This window comes from Bombus vancouverensis, chromosome 17, assembly GCF_051014615.1.
Source record: "Bombus vancouverensis nearcticus chromosome 17, iyBomVanc1_principal, whole genome shotgun sequence".
Classification (NCBI taxonomy): Eukaryota; Metazoa; Arthropoda; class Insecta; order Hymenoptera; family Apidae; genus Bombus; species Bombus vancouverensis.
In genome coordinates, this window is record NC_134927.1 from 2623865 (window position 1) to 2642879 (window position 19015).

Here is a 19015-nt window from a genome sequence, read left to right on the forward strand (position 1 = left end):
CAATTAGTATCATTTCATACACATTTACCTCTGCAACTATCTAATTCTTCCCTCGAAGCGTAATCATACGTTGCTTCACTTGAGATACGGAAGCATTTTTAATCTCCAGATCGTTAAGCATGTAGATATTAAGTTGTCAGATTGCGACGACTTATCCCTCCTCTTCCATTTATTTGGACCGTCGATTGTCTACAGCTATAAGTTATAAATTTTACTGCGTCTGTGATAAATTGGCAGTATCTTTCACTCAAGCGAGTCTACCACTGCTCTTCAACTATTACAGAAAAACAGACTAATAATTTTCCTTACACATCATTTTAAGAATTGGTTCTATATCATATAAAAAATGATTCGTATAAAAGTATACGTAGAAATATTTTTCCTCCTAACTCTGATCGTGCAGTCAACAAAAGCAAATTATGAGTTGGAGTTGCTTCAAATTGTGAGTACTTAAACACATTTTTTGGATAAAATTGAATTACGGGAAGTTTTAGTAAAATAAGTTTAACATAATAATATCTAATCTAACACTGCTAAATTTTACTTACAAATTGTTTACTCTAAGAATTCCAATTTCAATGTAACTTATCAACCATGCATTTACATTATACATGTAGTGTATCTGTTCTAAATGTCTACACATGCTTTATTTTTGTAAGTATAAAGCTTAATCATTTTTTCAAGTGAAACTATACATTTTTTATACTCCATTCGATGAATTTTTAACTCCTACAAAAATGTATTTAGGTACTTAAAGTGGAAAAACGATTGGTTTAAAAGATTTAAACGTTTAAAGATAAAAGCAACTGCATTGTCCTTCCTTGTTTTTTATACAACAAGTTTTATAAGATGAAAGTTAAAGTAAAATAGCTCTCAAACTGCCCATTTTTCGGCCCAACAACTTTAATAGCTTTTTTCTAGAGAATTGAAAAGTGAATCGAATGGTGTATACAAAAATATGTAGTTTCATCTTAAAAAGTTACTTTGGAAATAAGAATACAAAAAAGATCAAAATATTCTATTACGTTTTCCCTATGATGTCAAACAAGTTTCGCCTTTCAACTTTCGTCTGAAACATTTTTTCATTTTTTTACATTTCTGATACTTAGAAAAAGTACACATTTAAAACGGACATACTGTACATATACGTGATTTACATAGTAATATAAGGAAATCTTGAACTGTTTGATATACTTTGAAATGATTTTACTTTGCATTACGATTTCTTTCTGACGAGCTTTCAAAGAAACTCGTTTGCATTTATTGCGCTCGTGTTTCTATTTACATCGTGTTGGTCTTAAATTGTCTAAATAATTGCGCTATACAATATAATATAATTGTAATTTTTATATCGACTTCGGGAAAGTAGGAAGATATCTCAATTCGATGGATATTATCTTTTATAGTTTTTTTATATGCATTATATCCGAAACAAATTAACGAGCCGAGATGATTCCTCTTGCACCTTGTAGGATATATTCTCCCGTTGAACCTGTTACAATTATCAATTAATATTGTGAATCAACATCTGTTATGTCGGATGAAATGTGCTTGATCCGTATAAACAAGTATTATCATTAGGAAATATAAATGTTTTAATTCGTGCAGTTCAATGCTTTCGCTTATGTCCAATGCGTTTCCGTGTCCTCTCCCCCCTGCCCCTCTCTTTGTTATCAGACATAATACAGTGAACAGTTACATGTTTTTAATAAAAGTGAAAATTAATATATAAAAATACTTCATGCCAATACATTTAGTACTCGTTTCAATAATCCTTTTTAACAATTTTTAGGTATTTAGACATGGCGATCGCACACCAAGTAAAGAAGAATTATACCCTACATTAGCCTATAATCCTATTTACGAATCGCTTGGTTATGGTCAATTAACTGAGGTAAGTACACGTTATATCTTAATGATATGTAAAATGACTTTAAAATAAAGTATAGTAATAGTAATGGACTTTTCACGTACAATCGTGCCGAACAATTTTTCCCCTACACATTTTTATCGTATTATCGAAATGAACATGAATACTTTGAAGAAAATGCAAAATTAATATTCCACGGTATTATTTTATCGCCTTGCATATCTAATCTAAAGCAAAGCTTAGATATCGAAGAGATTTGTGATAAGATTCAAAGGATTACAAAATATTATTAAACGTAATGAAAACAGGCGGTTTTTTCATTGATCGTACGTCTCATAACTACATTGGTAGCAATTTACTACTTGGAAATATTTACTACAACTTAGAGTCTCCGATCAAGAACAAAAAGTCCTTTAATCGTTATGTTTTTTATTAACTCACATTACTTGGCATTTCTTTAAATAAATTGCAAGGATTAGAAGTAAAATTAGCCTTAGTACAAAGCCCTACGATGTAATATATTTTTATTCTGTTTGTTTTCATCTAGGTTGGGAAAATAAGAGAATTTCGTCTTGGCGCAATGTTGAGAAGACGGTATAGTACATTTCTGGGTGGTAGTCATAAATATGGTAGCGTTTTCGCTTACAGTTCGGACGTTGAGCGAACAAAAATGTCTCTGCAGCTAGTCTTGGCTGGTCTGTATCCTCCTACACTGAGCGAGGAAGGCCGAATACTGTTATCTCCAATAGCAGCGAATTACTTGCCGACGATTGTAGACAATCTACTGTTCCCAATAAGGTGTCCAGCGTAAGTATATAAATCAATTTAAACACATCGTTATTCCCGTTCTTGTGCCTATCGCAATGTAGGATTATACATTGATCTATTATAATACCTATGGAGAAATAATATTACAACGAACAGAAAAACAATGTGACAAAATGTTATACATATAACTGACATAAAGGGATGCATATTATGACTCTTTGGTTGGTGAAGGGGTGGAGGAAATTGCAAGGTCATTTCTATCTTTCTAAATAGAAAGTCATCGAATGTGGCAGATGTGTGTTTTTAATAAAATTGAAGTCTCATGTTTAATTACATCTTTGCTGTATATCAAATTTTTGTCTACATTAGCCATAAAGAAATTTTGTTAGCAGGGGATAAATTTCATGTATGATTTTCTTTCTAAAATTAACATTATCAATGTTATATTATATTCTTTAAAACGTCGGTATTATGAAAGAAGTCGTTTCTCATAAAAACGATAATTGAAATGCTAGTAACCAATTGATTTTACTTATAATACTTTCTTTTATTGCCAAAAACTGGCACTTAATTTTGATTTTATAAAACTAGGTAATTATAAAATAATTGAAGTTATTCAGAAAGTTGTAGAATTTAATAGTGCGTATATTTTGTAATTAAAATTTATATCTAATGTTATTAAACAAACGATAGAAATTAAATACAGAATAAATAGGCAATACGTATTTACTTGTTATTTAACTTCTTAAGAACTGAGTTCCCTCCTTATATATCCATACGTAATCTATGTCTTATATACCCAGTCTTAAATATCTTAGACATCTTGTATCAGTCTTAGAATGAATATCATATGAATATATATATATATATATATATATATATATATATTTTGTTTTATTTGGATATTTTGTATGGGGAACAAATAACAAATTGTAATGTGACTTTCAGATTTCAGATGCAGCTATTATTATGTATCCAAGATGTTTTCTTGAATTTTTCATTTGATTATAATTGTAGTATAAAAAATGTTTGTTTCAGTTTCCGCGATGAATATCGTAAAACGAAAAATTCACCTTTGATTCAGAAGAAAATATCGCAGAACAAACGACTTTTTGAGTATCTTGCAATGCACACTGGTTTAAACATGACATCAGATCCGATTTACTCAACTTATGTATTACACATCCTCTTTACGACACAGGTATGCCTTAACTTCAGTTTAAAATTTCGATTTATTCGTTTATTTTATTTTCAGTTGCACAATTTTGCAATTATATATTAGTCACATAAATGTTTATTTGAACATTTTCCCTAATTATTTTATCGCCTGAAAAGTACGATCACAATATTTTTACACCATGACGCAAAAATTATACGCGTTCATAATTTCACCGATATGAAAATACACATAAAAGGCGTAAATAAAATAGGCAACTAAAACCGTGTAATGTTCATCCTATAGTCTATGTTATTATATATATGAACTATAAAATTATTATAGTATATTAATACATTAGCAATAATATATTAATCCTACGTTAATATTAATCGTAATAATGTTCGATATCGTAAATGATCTTACATATTGTAACAAAATTCGCGATTAAGTATTAAACTTAGCTACTCGGAGAAAAGAATCTGAAAAATGTATTTTTTTCTCGTAGAAAATTACATTTTATCATAACAACACATACAATTTTACTGCATAATATATTTTACGTTTTTACAATCTGTTAATTGTCTTCGTATGTCACATTTCATTCAATTTAATTAATTCAATAATTTTATTAATTCAAAATAATTAATCACGCAGTATAAATATACAGAATTCATTGCATTTTTATAATCATAATTTTATTGCCGTATAAATGGTAACGAACAGGTTCCAATTACTGAAAATTGTTGAATTACAGAAAAGTATGAACATTGCCCTCCCCAAGTGGGCAACCGAAGATGTACAAAGGAAAATAATGCCACTTGTAAAATTGGAGTATGATATTCAATCTTATAACACGTTACTGAAGCGACTAAATGGAGGTTTTCTTCTAAAGGAATTCATTAAAAACATGGATATGAAGAAAGATATAAGGTCTCCGAAGATTTATGTATATAGCGGGCATGAAATAAACATTGCAGCTTTTGCCAGAGCACACAATTTAATTAAACCTGAAATCCCCAGTTTTGGATCTGCAATTATGGTTGAAACATTACGAAACAGCATTGGTCAAAAATTTGTTAAGGTACGTTTTGTTAGACTATATAAAATAAAAGTTTACTTGAAATGTGTTGAAATTAATTGTACATGGTGACAAAGAAATAGATGGTCAAACTTTGGTGGCGTATTCTACTGTTCCTAAGGATAAGAGAAGATCACGTAAGTATAACTTCGAAAACTCTTCCTTTCCGGGATATGGACACTTTTGATAATGGCGTGTGGATTTGCATTCATCCATATAGATGTTGGTTATGAAAATCGACAGTAGCACCTCGACCGTGTCTACAAATTCATTTTTACAGGTACATATCATTGACAAAATATCACTCGTAGTTGATAATCCGGTGGCAGAAGTTCTTGTCCTCGCATGTATAGGTAAATATTTACAAAGTGGATGACTTTACCGACCTCAGTGGCAGTTTCTCCCTATACGTGTTACAGTCGTTCAGTTTCAGTTTCCGAGATATTCGCAAAAAGCTTTAGTTCAATTTATGTTACGATTACTGCTTATTCTGTCATAGACAGACGCTTCAGGGTCTCCTCATTTTTATATAAACGAACTCGTCTCATTTTCAATAATTCTTTTCAACTCACGCAAGAGAGAAGAATCAATGGGTTAGAATCAATTATTCAGCCGTCGCGCTGTGAAGCTACTGTGAAATAAGTTGAAGTATTAAACAATAAGACAGGTACAATTCATATTAAGCTTCATGTTATATTACCGTTATTCGAAATCGGAAACACTTCAATCATGATATTGAAAACAGAGGCTATTCGATTATCAAAATCATACCGTCGCCGAAACAGAAACTTTTGCTAATATCTTCGAAAAGGATATTGTGATATTCTTTCACAAAATTTGCCGTATTGTGTCACGAAAAACTAAACTTTGTTAAACGAAAACTTTGTTTTCTACTGAGTTTTGGATTCACTTCGACGCGTTTAAGTATCTGATCTCCAACTTTAGTTGTTCGAACTTGTCTGTTTCGCCTTCGGTTAATTGTAGCAGGCGAAAAAGATGCAGATTCCCTAAGTCTACGATACGCCAAAGCAAAAGTATTTGTAACCGAACATCGTCTCTAAGAAAAAATCTGCTGATGGAGATGCTAAAATTCTCTGGCGTTCCCGTTAGCTCGTCCATATGCAAACTGAATATCTGCTCACTCGATAGCAGGATAAATCATTCTGATAGTACTTGCCTCTTCACTATGACATTATGACACGTTTAGATATCCACTGATCTACCATAAAACACGCTGCCTTCAATATCAACGTAAAAAGAGCTTGCCCTAACACATTTACTTCTAGCGAAAGAAATGATGACAATATTTGAAATTCTACCTCTGACAATTACTCTAGTGTGTATATCTCGGAAAGGAAGAGTTTCTCAACTATTGTTTATACAACCTTTTCTTATTCGTAGAAACAGTGGAATACCGTACCAAAATTTGGCCACTTACTCCTTGTCACCCTCTATACAACGTCATGCACTGTTCGAGTTCCAGTGTTTGTTCTTAAATAATGTTTGTCGTGTACGGTTCATGTAAAATCTAATCTTATAAATTTCGTTGACAGATATTACACTGGAGTGGCGTTACGGAAGAGTTGATCACTTATACGATTCCCAAATGTGGTGAAATATGTCCATATGAGCAGTACGTAAGACTTATGCAACATGTTATCCCTTCGAAAGAAGAATCAGATTGCTTATGGAATAGTACATCAAAGGAAATGTTACGTCTGTATTACGCAGGACAATTGAATCTACCTAAAATATACAAGTATGTTTTGAATTTCGAAATTCCGGCTTGAAAAGACATTTATGAAAGCCTTTATACCAAAATAACTGCTTATTCTACGCCTGCTACTTGAAACCAAATTACTTTGTTACAAGCCAACGTCTAGTATAACATCTCCGTAAGTGTAATGGAACGCATCAGGCTTTTTTAACGTAAATGTCTGATGACTTGCCTGGATATATATCGTGTGACATCTTTTACTATTTACTGTTTACTATTTACAATCTACATTGATTCAATAAGTTTGATTCAAGATAAAGATAATTTACCAATTATTTATCACGTATTTCGAAAATCCTATGGTAAAGAAATTACTTATTGTAAAAATAATTATTCATCTAATCTCCGTTCTGCACAAATATTGGTGGCTGGGTAATCCTGGCTAGCCAAAGCGTTGACAAAGAGAAAAGCAGGAAAGAAGTTAATACTCATACATATTTTTGTTATCTTATTACTGTTATTAAAAGCAATTAATTTACTATGTTTCATGTATATATAGTCCAGTTAGGTTACAAATAATTATATTTATCATTTATTTATTTATATCCTCTCTCATTGCCCCTCTCCTCTTTCTTATTATTTTGTGTTTATTTGTTTAGCAATAATAAGTAACTAAATTTCTTTCAATGATATTGTGCGGAAAGTTATATCGTATTGCGCCACACAACTACAGTTCATACTTTATCGTATGTGTCATACATCATATAACATAATGTTCTGTTAATGTATACTATTTATTTTCATCTATGATCTTACGAGCTTTCACGAGCTTTGTCGTACTAGATTAAACCATATCGTGCAACGAGGTGCACAAGACGCCGCACCTGGTCGACGTGCAAATTGTTTCCGTTCTATTAATAAATGTTGCTATCTTAGCAAATGTCTTGCATTACTTCCGCAATATTACAACTTGTCCCCTTCCACTCGATAACGCTGAAAATTTAAATGAATTTACGATTACGAAAGACACTATACACTGATCTTGATATTTTTGCACCACAGCGTCCAAGTAGTGTCAAAACTAATTTGTTTATTTGTTAGACCGATCGTCTTAAACTAACGATCACTGACCATAGGAGCTCGGAAGAAAGAAATATTGGAAAATCTGTGTTTTATTTATATTCGACGACCAAAACCTCGAGATTAAGAAGGCCAAACATACATTTTTATTACTTTAAAACAACAAACCGAATGAAAAGATGGCGCTTATATTGCATGCGCATAATCCAAACAAAAATTTGTCGTTTGAAATTTATAACCGCTACTGTTTCGACCGTTCGCGGAGAGACGCGATCGCGAGATAGCACGTCAACGAGAGTTGTAAATTCCCGTTACGATTAAATAATCGACGCCACGAACTGATCGATTCCATTCTTTTACGCGAGGTAAAATAACGGCCACGAGTCGACGTTTCTGGAGGTCGCCCTGCTTAATGAACCATGCGCTTGCTACTACAATGTTTGTTTGCCGGGCAGCCGCGACGATCCGTCCGCGACAGTTAAGAATATGACCTATGGTAAGCCGCATGGCGTAACAGCTACTATGTAAAATATATCATGGGTTTCATGATACAGTGTATTCTATCTGTCTATAAATTCACATTGACTTACCGTTAATTTAATGCACGATACTGTATGCGATAAATAGTTATACATAGGTATTATTGCCATAGATAGATATTAATGATAATAGATTCTTTCTCTTACCGATAAGGATAATGTATTTGAAAGAGACAGGTACGACAAGATATTGGTCAATCTTTTCTGTTTTCATAAAAACGAGCGGTAATATTTCATTATTGAATGTTAAGTGAAATATCGAGATAGTAATGAGTCACACCACACTGTATGCAGATAAAGACAGACATCTGGATTGACAAACCATTAATATCATTAGCAAACAAATTATATAGGAAAAATTCCAAGAAATATGTTTCGAAAAAAGTTCTGCAGAATATATTCAACTCAATAAATTCTAAAAACTATAAACTCTACAACAATTATTTATTTATTTGAAATATATTTATGTTTCAACGTGGGATTTTAGAATCAGCAAATACATTTTATAGGATTAGTTATATTATCGACAAAAAATTATTTTCAGTATTAATGTAAAGCATGGACACCCTGTAAACTAATTGTGTGAGTGTTATGAGTAAAGACGAATATCTGTTCATCTATTTACCAAACTGTTTGATCAGATTTCGTAATTAATATTGCGATGTATGATGTGTTCATTTATCTATGTAATTATCAAATTTTTCAAACGTTTCCCTTCAAGTGCAATCAGAAATGCCTCCACTTGAGATACGGAAGTAATTTTGCTCTCATAATTGGTTAAGTATGTCATGTTAATTTATCAGATTGCGACGATTTATCTCCCTCTTCCATTTATTTGAACAATTGGTTGCCTGGAGCAATAGACTATAAATTTGATTGCGTTCGCGGTAAATAGATAGTATCTTCCGCTCAGCATTCTGTCCCATCCTACTTTTTTTCATATAAAAACAAACTAATATTCTTCCTTAATTGTTATCAACATCATTTTAAGAGTTATCTCTGTATCATACAAAAAATGATTGGTATAAAAGTATGCGTACAATTATTTTGGTTCTTTTTGATCCTGCAGTCAACAAAGTCGAAGAAAGAAGATTATGAAGTGGAGTTGGTGCAAGTTGTAAGTAGCTAAACATCTTATAATTAATTAAAATTCAGTTGCGAGATGTTTTATAAAATAACTGTAACGCAATAATGTGTAATCATGAAACATATGTGTGTATATATTTGTTTTAGCATTTTTTAATTTTACTCTTAAAATATTAAATTCTGAAAATTCCAATTTTTAATGTAACTCATCGATATATATGTAGTTTACATAGTAATATACAAAAATTTCCAATTTTGTTTAATATACTTCTAAACGATATTCTTTTATAGTGCTGTGTTTTCTAACGAAATTTGTTTCGTGTCTCTATTAGTAAATTTAGGTATTTAGAATAAAGTATTTTTTGATTTTTCGATTTATTAATAACCTTTCAACTATTATTCCAACGTATTAAATTTGTTTCTCAGAATTGAATTTAATGCGAAACAAATTCAATAGCTCCAATAGGAATGGACGTTAAATATGCGCGCCATGTTTACACATAATTAATTTTTATCATAATAAATAAATAGAAAAAAGTTCTGTTTCATAAATAAGATTCGCAACAATTTGTAACAAGATATCAGTCGCAAAGTAGTGCTATTTACAAAACATACATGTAATAACATGTAACTTGTGATAAATGTTAAAAGATATAAGATTTGTATTCTATATAGTAGTAGAAACTGCAACAAGTAAATTGTCCGCATCTTATTTCAATTTAAGTAAAAGATATTATATATAACGTTCGACACAATTTCTTACCGATTATACTATAGGCACATTGATGTATTGAATAAATTGATCAATGCCCAAGAAAAGACATATGCAATATTTTTTGTTCCGATAAAGAAAACAGCTTGACAAATCACAAAATTAAGATAATATTGAAAATGAAAACAATATTCAAATAAGAAAATAATATTGTTTCAAATTTTCAGACATGTTTTCGTTAAAAAATTGTGAAAAGAAAAGTTGATTTCTATGTTGTTTCGAATATTAAAAGTAGCTCTTTGCATTTAAGAAATTATAATTAAAAGGTTTAAAATTTCGTGAATAAGAGCGGAAAATATCATATTCATTTAGTTAATAGTGTTAGAAATAAAGAATGATTTAATAATATAATATATTATAATATAATACAGCATTTCATAATATAATACAGCAATGGATAATGCAGGAAACTATTGCTCCAATCACTTGTGTCATAACACGGTTGAAGAAATTATCGATACACGATATCTGGTTCTATATGTTATTGATTATTCCATAGTCTCAACGCAAATCATCGCTGTAATGAATCAGTAATATCACATGAGTATCGAAAATGATAAGGAAATCAGGTGACCCCCAAACCAAAGCATCGAATGTGTGGTCTATCGCGTACTTAATCAATGATAATACTAAAAGAAAAGTAATAAATAAATAACTTTTTATTGCTACAAGTAAAATAACGTAGAACCGTCTATTTTATGAAATTCGATTCAAGCCATCACGAATAAATGCAATTGGTAAAGAATCAATCGCAAAACCTATACTACCATGTTACAATAAAACAGATTTCTTGTAAATTCTTTACATGTTTTCTTACAATTTTCATACAATTTTCATGTATCTGTATAAATAGGTATTTCCTAACAAATTGTTAGAAAGTAAAAGAAAATACGTGTTCAATACGTTCAAAACGCGTGTAATTCAAATATGTATAATACTTATAATGGCCGACACTGTTTCTTGTCGGTCGATCACGTGAAAAATTGGCGGAAAATATGTAAAGTAAACAGTGTAACATCTGTCATGTAGATAGTATAATTTACAATTTAATTGTAAATTATAGGTCGTTGATCAACAAAAGATGACATATCGTCTGAAATTTAAGAATCAGTAAACAAATGACGATTCAAAACGACACATCTTGCCGATAAGCTAATCGACTTTGCGTAAATTATGAAAATATGTTTTCAGAATAATCATATCTTATCGCTTTATTACAATATACGCATGTTATAGTTTCCTTTTGGCAGTAAAAATGTGTTCAACTGAAATGATTAAACAAATTTGTGAGCTCTATCAGCTTCATAAAAATTTAGAAAAAGTTTCAAACAGTTAAAGAATACCTGTGTGCTTCGTTAAATACATGGTAAAAAATAGGTATTAGGCAAGGAGAACATTTTTATTGACTTGAAAAGGGGTTTTATTGAAAAAAGGAGTAAGATGTTTAAAGTCGAGAAATGGGAGAATAACTATGACAAAGTAACGCAAAAAGTTGAAACTTCCTTACTCAGTTCGAACTATGCAAAGAATGCTAAAATCACTGAACTTTGAATTAAAAAAAAAAAAGAAAAAGAAAAAGAAAAAGAATGGGAAAGGAGATATCTTTATCGAAACAACGAAGAATATTGCATACGTCTTTTCTCGTACGTGTGCAATGTACATATAGTATAATCGGTAAAAAATTGAGTGATCCACTATACAATCCCTGACAAAAAGTTTCCGACCAGACACAGTAATACAAAATTTGCTCCAAACATTCATGTTTTAAAATAATGAAATATTATCGTGTATAGTTAATGATGTAGCGCAACAACACAATTATAATACCATCGAGTTTTCAAAAATAGTTTAAGTGATCGACAACAGTTTAGAAACAAGCAAAAAGGAAATTTTTTTTTTTATTTATTTGTTGAAATTACAGTCAATTCTCGCGTTGAGAATTTTCAGTAATATTTCTGGCGTGGCGCAGTGACATGGCTGTTTATTTATAATAAGTTAATGCTTATTATAGATAAGTATAATTTATAAGTATTATAAGTAAGTGCATATGCTTAATTTGGATAACTAAATGAATCTAGCGGCAAAAAGGAAATGATGCGAAATTTTTTCCTTTTTTCCCCTTTCTTTAAAAGTCAGCGCGCTTTATTATGCCTGCGAATCGTTAGTCGGACACTCAAAAGTCAAGCGCCGTCACCTCAGAACCTGTCGCTATCCGATGAGACCTATACGTAGAGAACATTCTCCTCCTTCGAAACATGTACTCACCTCTTCTACTTATTCTCTCCACCCCCCTTCTTCTCGAAAAAATGGCAAGTCAGAAAATTCGAGCAAAATTCGGAAGCAATTTTGTCTAATCCTCCAGTAATTTGTCCAACTTCAACCATTTCCTCTACCATTAGTCTGTAATAGAACTTCAATAAGTAAACAAATTTCTTCTATAAGCCTACACGCCTATCCTAGCTTTTTCCGGACCGTTCCTACACTTCAAAATGTCTCGATTGCATTATATGTCGTACAACGACAAATTAAATTAAATTAATATAAAGTAAATAACAACAAAATAACAGAAAATTCCATTTATTATGAAAGAGAAGCAAGAGAAGGAACAAAATGTTACGCGAAGAAGTGGATACTACTTATAGAAATCATGGAAAAAATTAGGAATAACTGAAATAATTTCCTCAGAAATTAGAATTAACGAATCTGATTGGAATTTCTTTCTAGGATTTCCGTATAATATTATGTTTTTCCTCTTGCTTCTCTTGCATAAGAAGTTTGTGCTATTTTACTGTTATTTACTTAATACGAGGTCTCCCTTATTTTCTCATCACTTTATATACATGAAGTGCCTGATCGATAACATCTTGCCAAGTGTTGTAAAAGTAGCTTAATTAATTAATCTTGTGAATAGAAATATGGAATATATCTGTAATATGCAATAAGAAAGTTGACAAAATACTGGCTGATTCGAAATGCGCTTCAAAAGTGATTGAAGACTTATAATACATTACAATACATTAGGAATTATAATTTTCATAAAAAAATATTTGGATATACAAACAAATTGATATATACAGATGTTTTACATTTAGTATCCGTTTCAATAATCTTTTTTACGAAATTTGCAGGTGTTTAGACATGGCGATCGAACACCAACTAAATCAGAATTATATAAAAAGTTAGCCTATAATCCAATTTACGACTCGCTTGGTTATGGTCAGTTAACCGAGGTAAGTACATATTATATTCTAATAATTCATAAAGTGACTTATTCGATGAAATATAGTAATATAGTAATAGATTTTTTATTTTTATGCTTTTTCTTTATCTACGTAAGGTACGATTTCTGGAAACTAATTTAGATATTGTAATTTGAATTCAACTTTAGCCGTACGTAATGTACAGCAAAGTACTGGAAAAGTATTTCTGTTTCTTGCGGAAAATCATTTCAACGAGTGGAATCTTCTCTTAAAAGTCTCGCGATTTATTGCTATGTCGTATATATTATATACATTATGTACTTCCTTCTCACTTATCACCTTATTATAAAGGTATAATTATATTAACTATATATATGGGCGTGAAACGAATCTTCGTTTGGATTACACGTCGTCATTATGCAATAGAGAGGACATTGACTAGTGCAAATACGATTATCATAGAACCGGACAAGTAACCGTGGTAATTAGATACTCGAGAAACTAATGACAATGATCCTAGGTTCAATAACGAATCCGCGGTCGACGGGATGATAGATGAACGTGCTCACAAAATCCAAGTCGGACGCGTAATATTCACTGGTCGTAAAGGGTTACTCCTTTCATCGATAAGATCGCGAGAGAGAATGACTTTCCCGTCCCGATGATGCCACAGAGGAAAACTATATTGTGGTGTGTCTAAGGACACGAGATCATCGGATTCGTCGAGAAAAGCCTTAGTTCAGAAAGTAAGGGAAATTGGCGTTGCTGCTAATTGGTCAATCTCCATACCGGTGGTTAGAAAGAGATGCTAGCCGCCCTCGAGGGAAAGTTGCTAGTGGGAGACGCCGCTCGTTGAAAAATAGGTCTCCCCTATTTTCCCGTAGTTGGGACAAAGACTGTTTGTCTGTTTGAAGGACTTTAGTTGACTAAATCTTAAGATTTATAACAGGCCCTCGGGCTAGCTGAACATGTACTGCGGAGACGCATCGACATCTGGCAATCATCTTACTCGAAGAATAGGGTCTGCGTGTGGCGAGCTACGAGACAGAGACCGTTGGAATGTTTACTGTCGAGTGTTACAACTATTTCCTTTTCAAGGAGAGCTATAGAATTATTCCATGCCTTTGTTAGACAAAGCGTTCATCCCGTGACCGCGGCTACGTTCGGCGACTGGCTGTCGCCTCGAGCCCAAGCTCATTATCACAACTCTCGAACAATTACAATCGGATTGAATAACTACAATTGTTTAATTACAGCTATAGTAGACTCTAGGTTACAATGTTGCGGGATTAATCAAAATTCCAAAGACTCCGGTGTTCTTTCATCTCCGACATAAATATATATATATACATACATATATATATATGTATATACACAGTTTTAAGACATATATATATATACATATCAAACTTAAAATTTTTAAAAGCTTATATTAAACTTAAAACTCTTGCAAAGATACTTTCTATTGCAGAAGCATCAACGTGTTGTACCTGTGAAATTCCGTTATAGTGATTTATCGAATGCCCCCGCGGGGTAAATGATAAAGATTATCGAAGATATAAAACGAACCTTATTCAATATAAGACGGAAATAAAATTAGCCCTAGCATAAAGGTCTACGATATAATATATGTTTGTTCTCGTTTAGGCTGGGAAAATAAGAGAATTTCGTCTTGGTGCGATATTGAGAAAACGGTATCGTGCATTTCTTGGTGATCATCATAAATATGGTAGCGTTTATGCCTATAGTTCGGATATTGATCGAACAAAAATGTCTCTGCAATTAGTTCTGGGCGGTCTGTATCCACCAAAGTTGAACAAAGAGGGCCACTTAGAGTTATCTCCAATAGCAACGCATTTTGTACCACTGATTCTAGACAATCTAATGTTTCCAATGCTTTGTCCAGCGTAAGTGTATAAATCAATTTAAATATTTGCCACAATGTAGGATTATGCATTTGACTGTTATAATATTTATGAAAAATACCACTATTAACTTTTACGACATATAAAATCGACGAAATCATATCAATTGTTCAACCAAAAATAAAGCACTATAAATATACGTTCGCAAAGATATGTTCGTATATATATATATATATATATATATACATACACGCTGTATACGTGCACTGCTGGCCAACAATATTGAGTCACTTACTTCTTACATTTATTTATTTATTCAATTATTTGTTCAATTAATTATTTAATTATTAATTAATTATTCATTGAAAAACTAATAAATTTTTCTTTATGTATTATCATACATCATAAAATACGTACAGTGCGAATGGAATAACGGATTTATAATAAAATATTTCATAAAAACAGTGTAAAGCGTACAATTTGTATTAAATATCAGCATGTGCTCTAAAACTTATGGCCGGCAGTTACCTATATATATATATCGTGTATGCATAATCGATTTACAAATTTTCAAGTACGAAATTATTAATAACTCAGTTATTTAATAATAATTCTTTTATAACTTAGATAATAGTTTTGGCGTTCTGGAGGATTCTAATAAAATATTGTTTTTATTCTTGCTAAATAATTATTGGAAACAATTTATCGAAAAATTATAACATCTCTATAACAGTATCTTCTTTCTAAAAGTTTTCTACAAACATCTCAGATCTGACTATTTTTTAGATGTGTCATTTTTCTAACAAGCTAATCATGTATAGTCTAATATAATCAAAACGGAAATCATAATAAATAAGCAAAAGTCAGGAATTCAATTCAATTCAATGGTTATAGTATCGCATCGATGAAAAGTTACAATTTTTCTCTTTTATTTATAGACGGATTACATGGTCATTGAAACTTGCTGTCATTTTTAAATCTATTATTTTAGTAAGAATAAGAAATGTAACTTGTATGTAAAACAAATAATAAATTATTCGATAGTTTAGTTTTCTGGTACGTTTTCAATCTTTATGAAGCTAGTGCTACGTATTCTAGATGTCTTTTTGCACCATTTATTTAGTTCTAATTACAATAGGTAAAACTGTGTTTCTTTTAGATACCTAAAGGAATATATCAAGACTAAAGTTTCATCTTCAGTTCGTGCAACAATATCGAAGAACAAAAAACTTTTCCAGTATCTTGCAAATTACACCGGATCAGACATGATCTTGGATCCAATCTTTTCGACTTACAAGCTGCACCACTTCTTGACAACACAGGTTTGTCTTAAATCCTTTTATTTTACTTTTAGTTTCGGCGTTTCGCTTCATTTTACATCGTCGGCATAGATATATTTATGATCGCTTTGTTATTCACATTGTTACACTTAACACTGATACTAACACTGTTTGAGCCTTCCGAAAAAGAGTTTTGTCGAGAAGGAAAAGAAATCCGAGCAATTTCATTAGTATCACAGCTGGCTTCGTTAGATTAGCCGGCGAAACGTTAGATTTCTTGTTTCATGTTACACGAAGCATTGTTAAGCGTAACAGAGTAAATATGTAGTGACAATCCACACCGTAAATCCATATCAACCTAACGTTTCTCAACATTAAATCTAGTTTGTTAATAATTAAAAAGTGTGAAAAGTGTTGAAGAATTGAATATTTTAAATATATAGAGGAAAGTAAATAGTTATTACAATAATGGCCTTGTTAATCGATAAAACGTTGATATTTACAAAATCGATATTAGCGAAGTACCTACCGAGCACTTCAAGCTTAACCGAGAGTGAAAAATACAAAATGTTTAGAAATATATCAAAACTGAAGAGTAAAAGAAGTTCATCTTTCGCATTCTGTTTAATACTTACTAAAGAAAATCAATTGTGATTCTGACATCCAATGAACCAAGACAAGAAAACTATAACATTCGATGTCGTAGACTGTAAAAGATCTTGCATATTGCAAGAAGAATCATAAATTAAACTGCTTGGGAATCGTCTGTCGATATTAGACGGCAAGCACTGGGGTCATTGTTAAGCGCGGTCGCTCTTGAACTATTATCGACGTGCTAATTATACCGACATGTCACGGTAATTGGCACGTCGATAATACATACAATTGTATCGATTAATCAGTGATCGCACACTTTTCCAAGATCCGCATTCCTACCTAGTCCATGGTCACACGGGGGGAGTATATTGTATCAAGCCATACAATTTTATTTTTTTCCGTTAGCACGGCAGCCTGTGCCTCGAAATTCCAAGCTTTGTCATGGTCCATCAACAGCCTATCAAATCCCATCTATTAAACATTAAAAGTAGTTTGGAAAATTCATTTCGTTTTGTATAGCAAAATAGATTTCAAAATAAAAAAACATCCAATTTTACTGCATAATATGTTTTACGTTTTTACAAAATGACAATTAATTTCGTATAATATATTTCATATAAAATTCATTAAAGGTAAATTAACGAATAAGTAAATAAATTCGTTTCATTTCGTGCAAAATGATAAATACGTAGAATAATATTATACAATGAAATTCATTTGTAATTATAATTTGACTGTTGTAATAACGATGAAAAGCAGAATTTTAATATTACAGGAAAGTATGAACATTACTCTCCCAGAATGGGCAACTAAAGATGTGCAACGCAAAATGGACTCACTTGTTAAATTAGAGTACGATATTCAGTCTCATAACACAATAATGAAACGACTGAATGGAGGTTTCCTTGTAAAGGAATTTATAAAAAACATGGATGCCAAGAAAACTAGAAATTCTCCAAAAATTTACGTATATAGTGGGCATGAAGTGAATGTTGCAGCTTTTGCCAAAGCACACGATTTAACTAAACCTCAAATGCCTTTCTTTGGATCGGCAATTATAGTCGAAAAATTGCGAAATTGTGCCGGCAAGCAATTTGTTAGAGTACGTTTTATTAAATTATGCAAAATGAAGATTTCTCTCAAGACTGGTGAAATTAATTATTTAAATTATTTAACAGTAACATATATATAAGATCTAACGTTATAAATTTTTATCGATAGATGTTACACTGGAGTGGCGTTGAAGAAAAATTAACGACTTACGCGATTCCTAATTGTGGTGAAATATGTCCGTACGAGAAGTACGTAAGACACATGAAACGTGTGATCCCTTCGGACGAAGAATCAGATTGCTTATGGAATAATGTATCGCTGGGAAAGTTACGTCGATATTACACAGGACTATTGGATTTAATTACGAAATAGAGATGTATGTTTTAAATGCGTATTATCGAAGACCTATGTGAATATGGAACTTTCGCGATTTATATAATGCTTTTTCTTGCTATTTTCATGTAAATTTCACTGTTATCGACGTAAAATCGATATGACATAAAGTGGCAATGCAACACTAATAATAACTGGAATTAAAACAGCAAATCGAAAAAAGTTGTCTGTTTCGGAAATGAAATTACAGACGCATGCTAATAACGTATGTTTATAATTGTTACATTATTTCTCGGAACCATTTATATAATTAAGAAGCTAAGCTTAATATCAGTGTCGGTAGCTCAATTTATCGATGTATTTGAGGGCTATTCCCGTTCAAATATATCTAGCATGGAATTTGCCTTCCATGAATACTGCACAATTTTCTTTTTTTTTTAAATAAAACAAGTATTCTCAAGTATAATGGAACACTAGTTGAACCGATTCAAAATTTTACGAGCAGCTTATCAGAAATTCTCCATTTGCGTAAAATTAATTTTTCTTGAGGCGGATGAAAAGAGAGAGAGAGTTGTGCGTTTCGTCCCGGGACTACCGGTGGACTCGTTAGTAAGGCTA

General features: G+C 31.6%; 2 protein-coding genes across 3 annotated transcripts; both read left to right on the plus strand.

Moving 5' to 3' along the window:
- Positions 1-238: 238 nt before the first annotated feature.
- LOC117161826 (venom acid phosphatase Acph-1-like) lies at positions 239-7191 on the plus strand. Its single transcript, XM_033343562.2, has 6 exons — positions 239-442; positions 1793-1894; positions 2418-2677; positions 3677-3839; positions 4552-4878; positions 6429-7191. The coding sequence occupies exons 1-6, from the start codon at positions 347-349 to the stop codon at positions 6663-6665; spliced, it is 1185 nt and encodes a 394-aa protein (XP_033199453.1). The 5' UTR covers positions 239-346; the 3' UTR covers positions 6666-7191.
- A 1910-nt stretch (positions 7192-9101) lies between these two features.
- Positions 9102-18665, plus strand: LOC117161821 (venom acid phosphatase Acph-1-like). 2 transcript variants are annotated; one of them, XM_076625996.1, is made up of 7 exons: positions 9102-9328; positions 13198-13299; positions 14917-15176; positions 16294-16456; positions 17787-18113; positions 18233-18440; positions 18569-18665. In XM_076625996.1, exons 1-6 carry the CDS (start codon positions 9227-9229, stop codon positions 18434-18436), a joined length of 1158 nt encoding a protein of 385 aa, XP_076482111.1. In that variant the 5' UTR covers positions 9102-9226; the 3' UTR covers positions 18437-18440; positions 18569-18665. The 2 variants fall into 2 exon arrangements, with proteins under 2 accessions (XP_076482111.1, XP_033199449.1); XM_033343558.2 differs by having other exon boundaries at positions 18233-18665.
- Positions 18666-19015: the final 350 nt, after the last annotated feature.

Coding starts and splice junctions, on each gene's coding strand:
- LOC117161826 (XM_033343562.2), top strand. CDS start 347: ATGATTCGTATAAAAGTATACGTAGAAATATTTTTCCTCCTAACTCTG. Junction 443..1,792: donor AGTTGGAGTTGCTTCAAATT/GTGAGTACTTAA, acceptor AACAATTTTTAG/GTATTTAGACATGGCGATCG. Junction 4,879..6,428: donor TTGGTCAAAAATTTGTTAAG/GTACGTTTTGTT, acceptor TTTCGTTGACAG/ATATTACACTGGAGTGGCGT.
- LOC117161821 (XM_033343558.2), top strand. CDS start 9,227: ATGATTGGTATAAAAGTATGCGTACAATTATTTTGGTTCTTTTTGATC. Junction 9,329..13,197: donor AAGTGGAGTTGGTGCAAGTT/GTAAGTAGCTAA, acceptor CGAAATTTGCAG/GTGTTTAGACATGGCGATCG. Junction 15,177..16,293: donor TTTCCAATGCTTTGTCCAGC/GTAAGTGTATAA, acceptor TGTTTCTTTTAG/ATACCTAAAGGAATATATCA.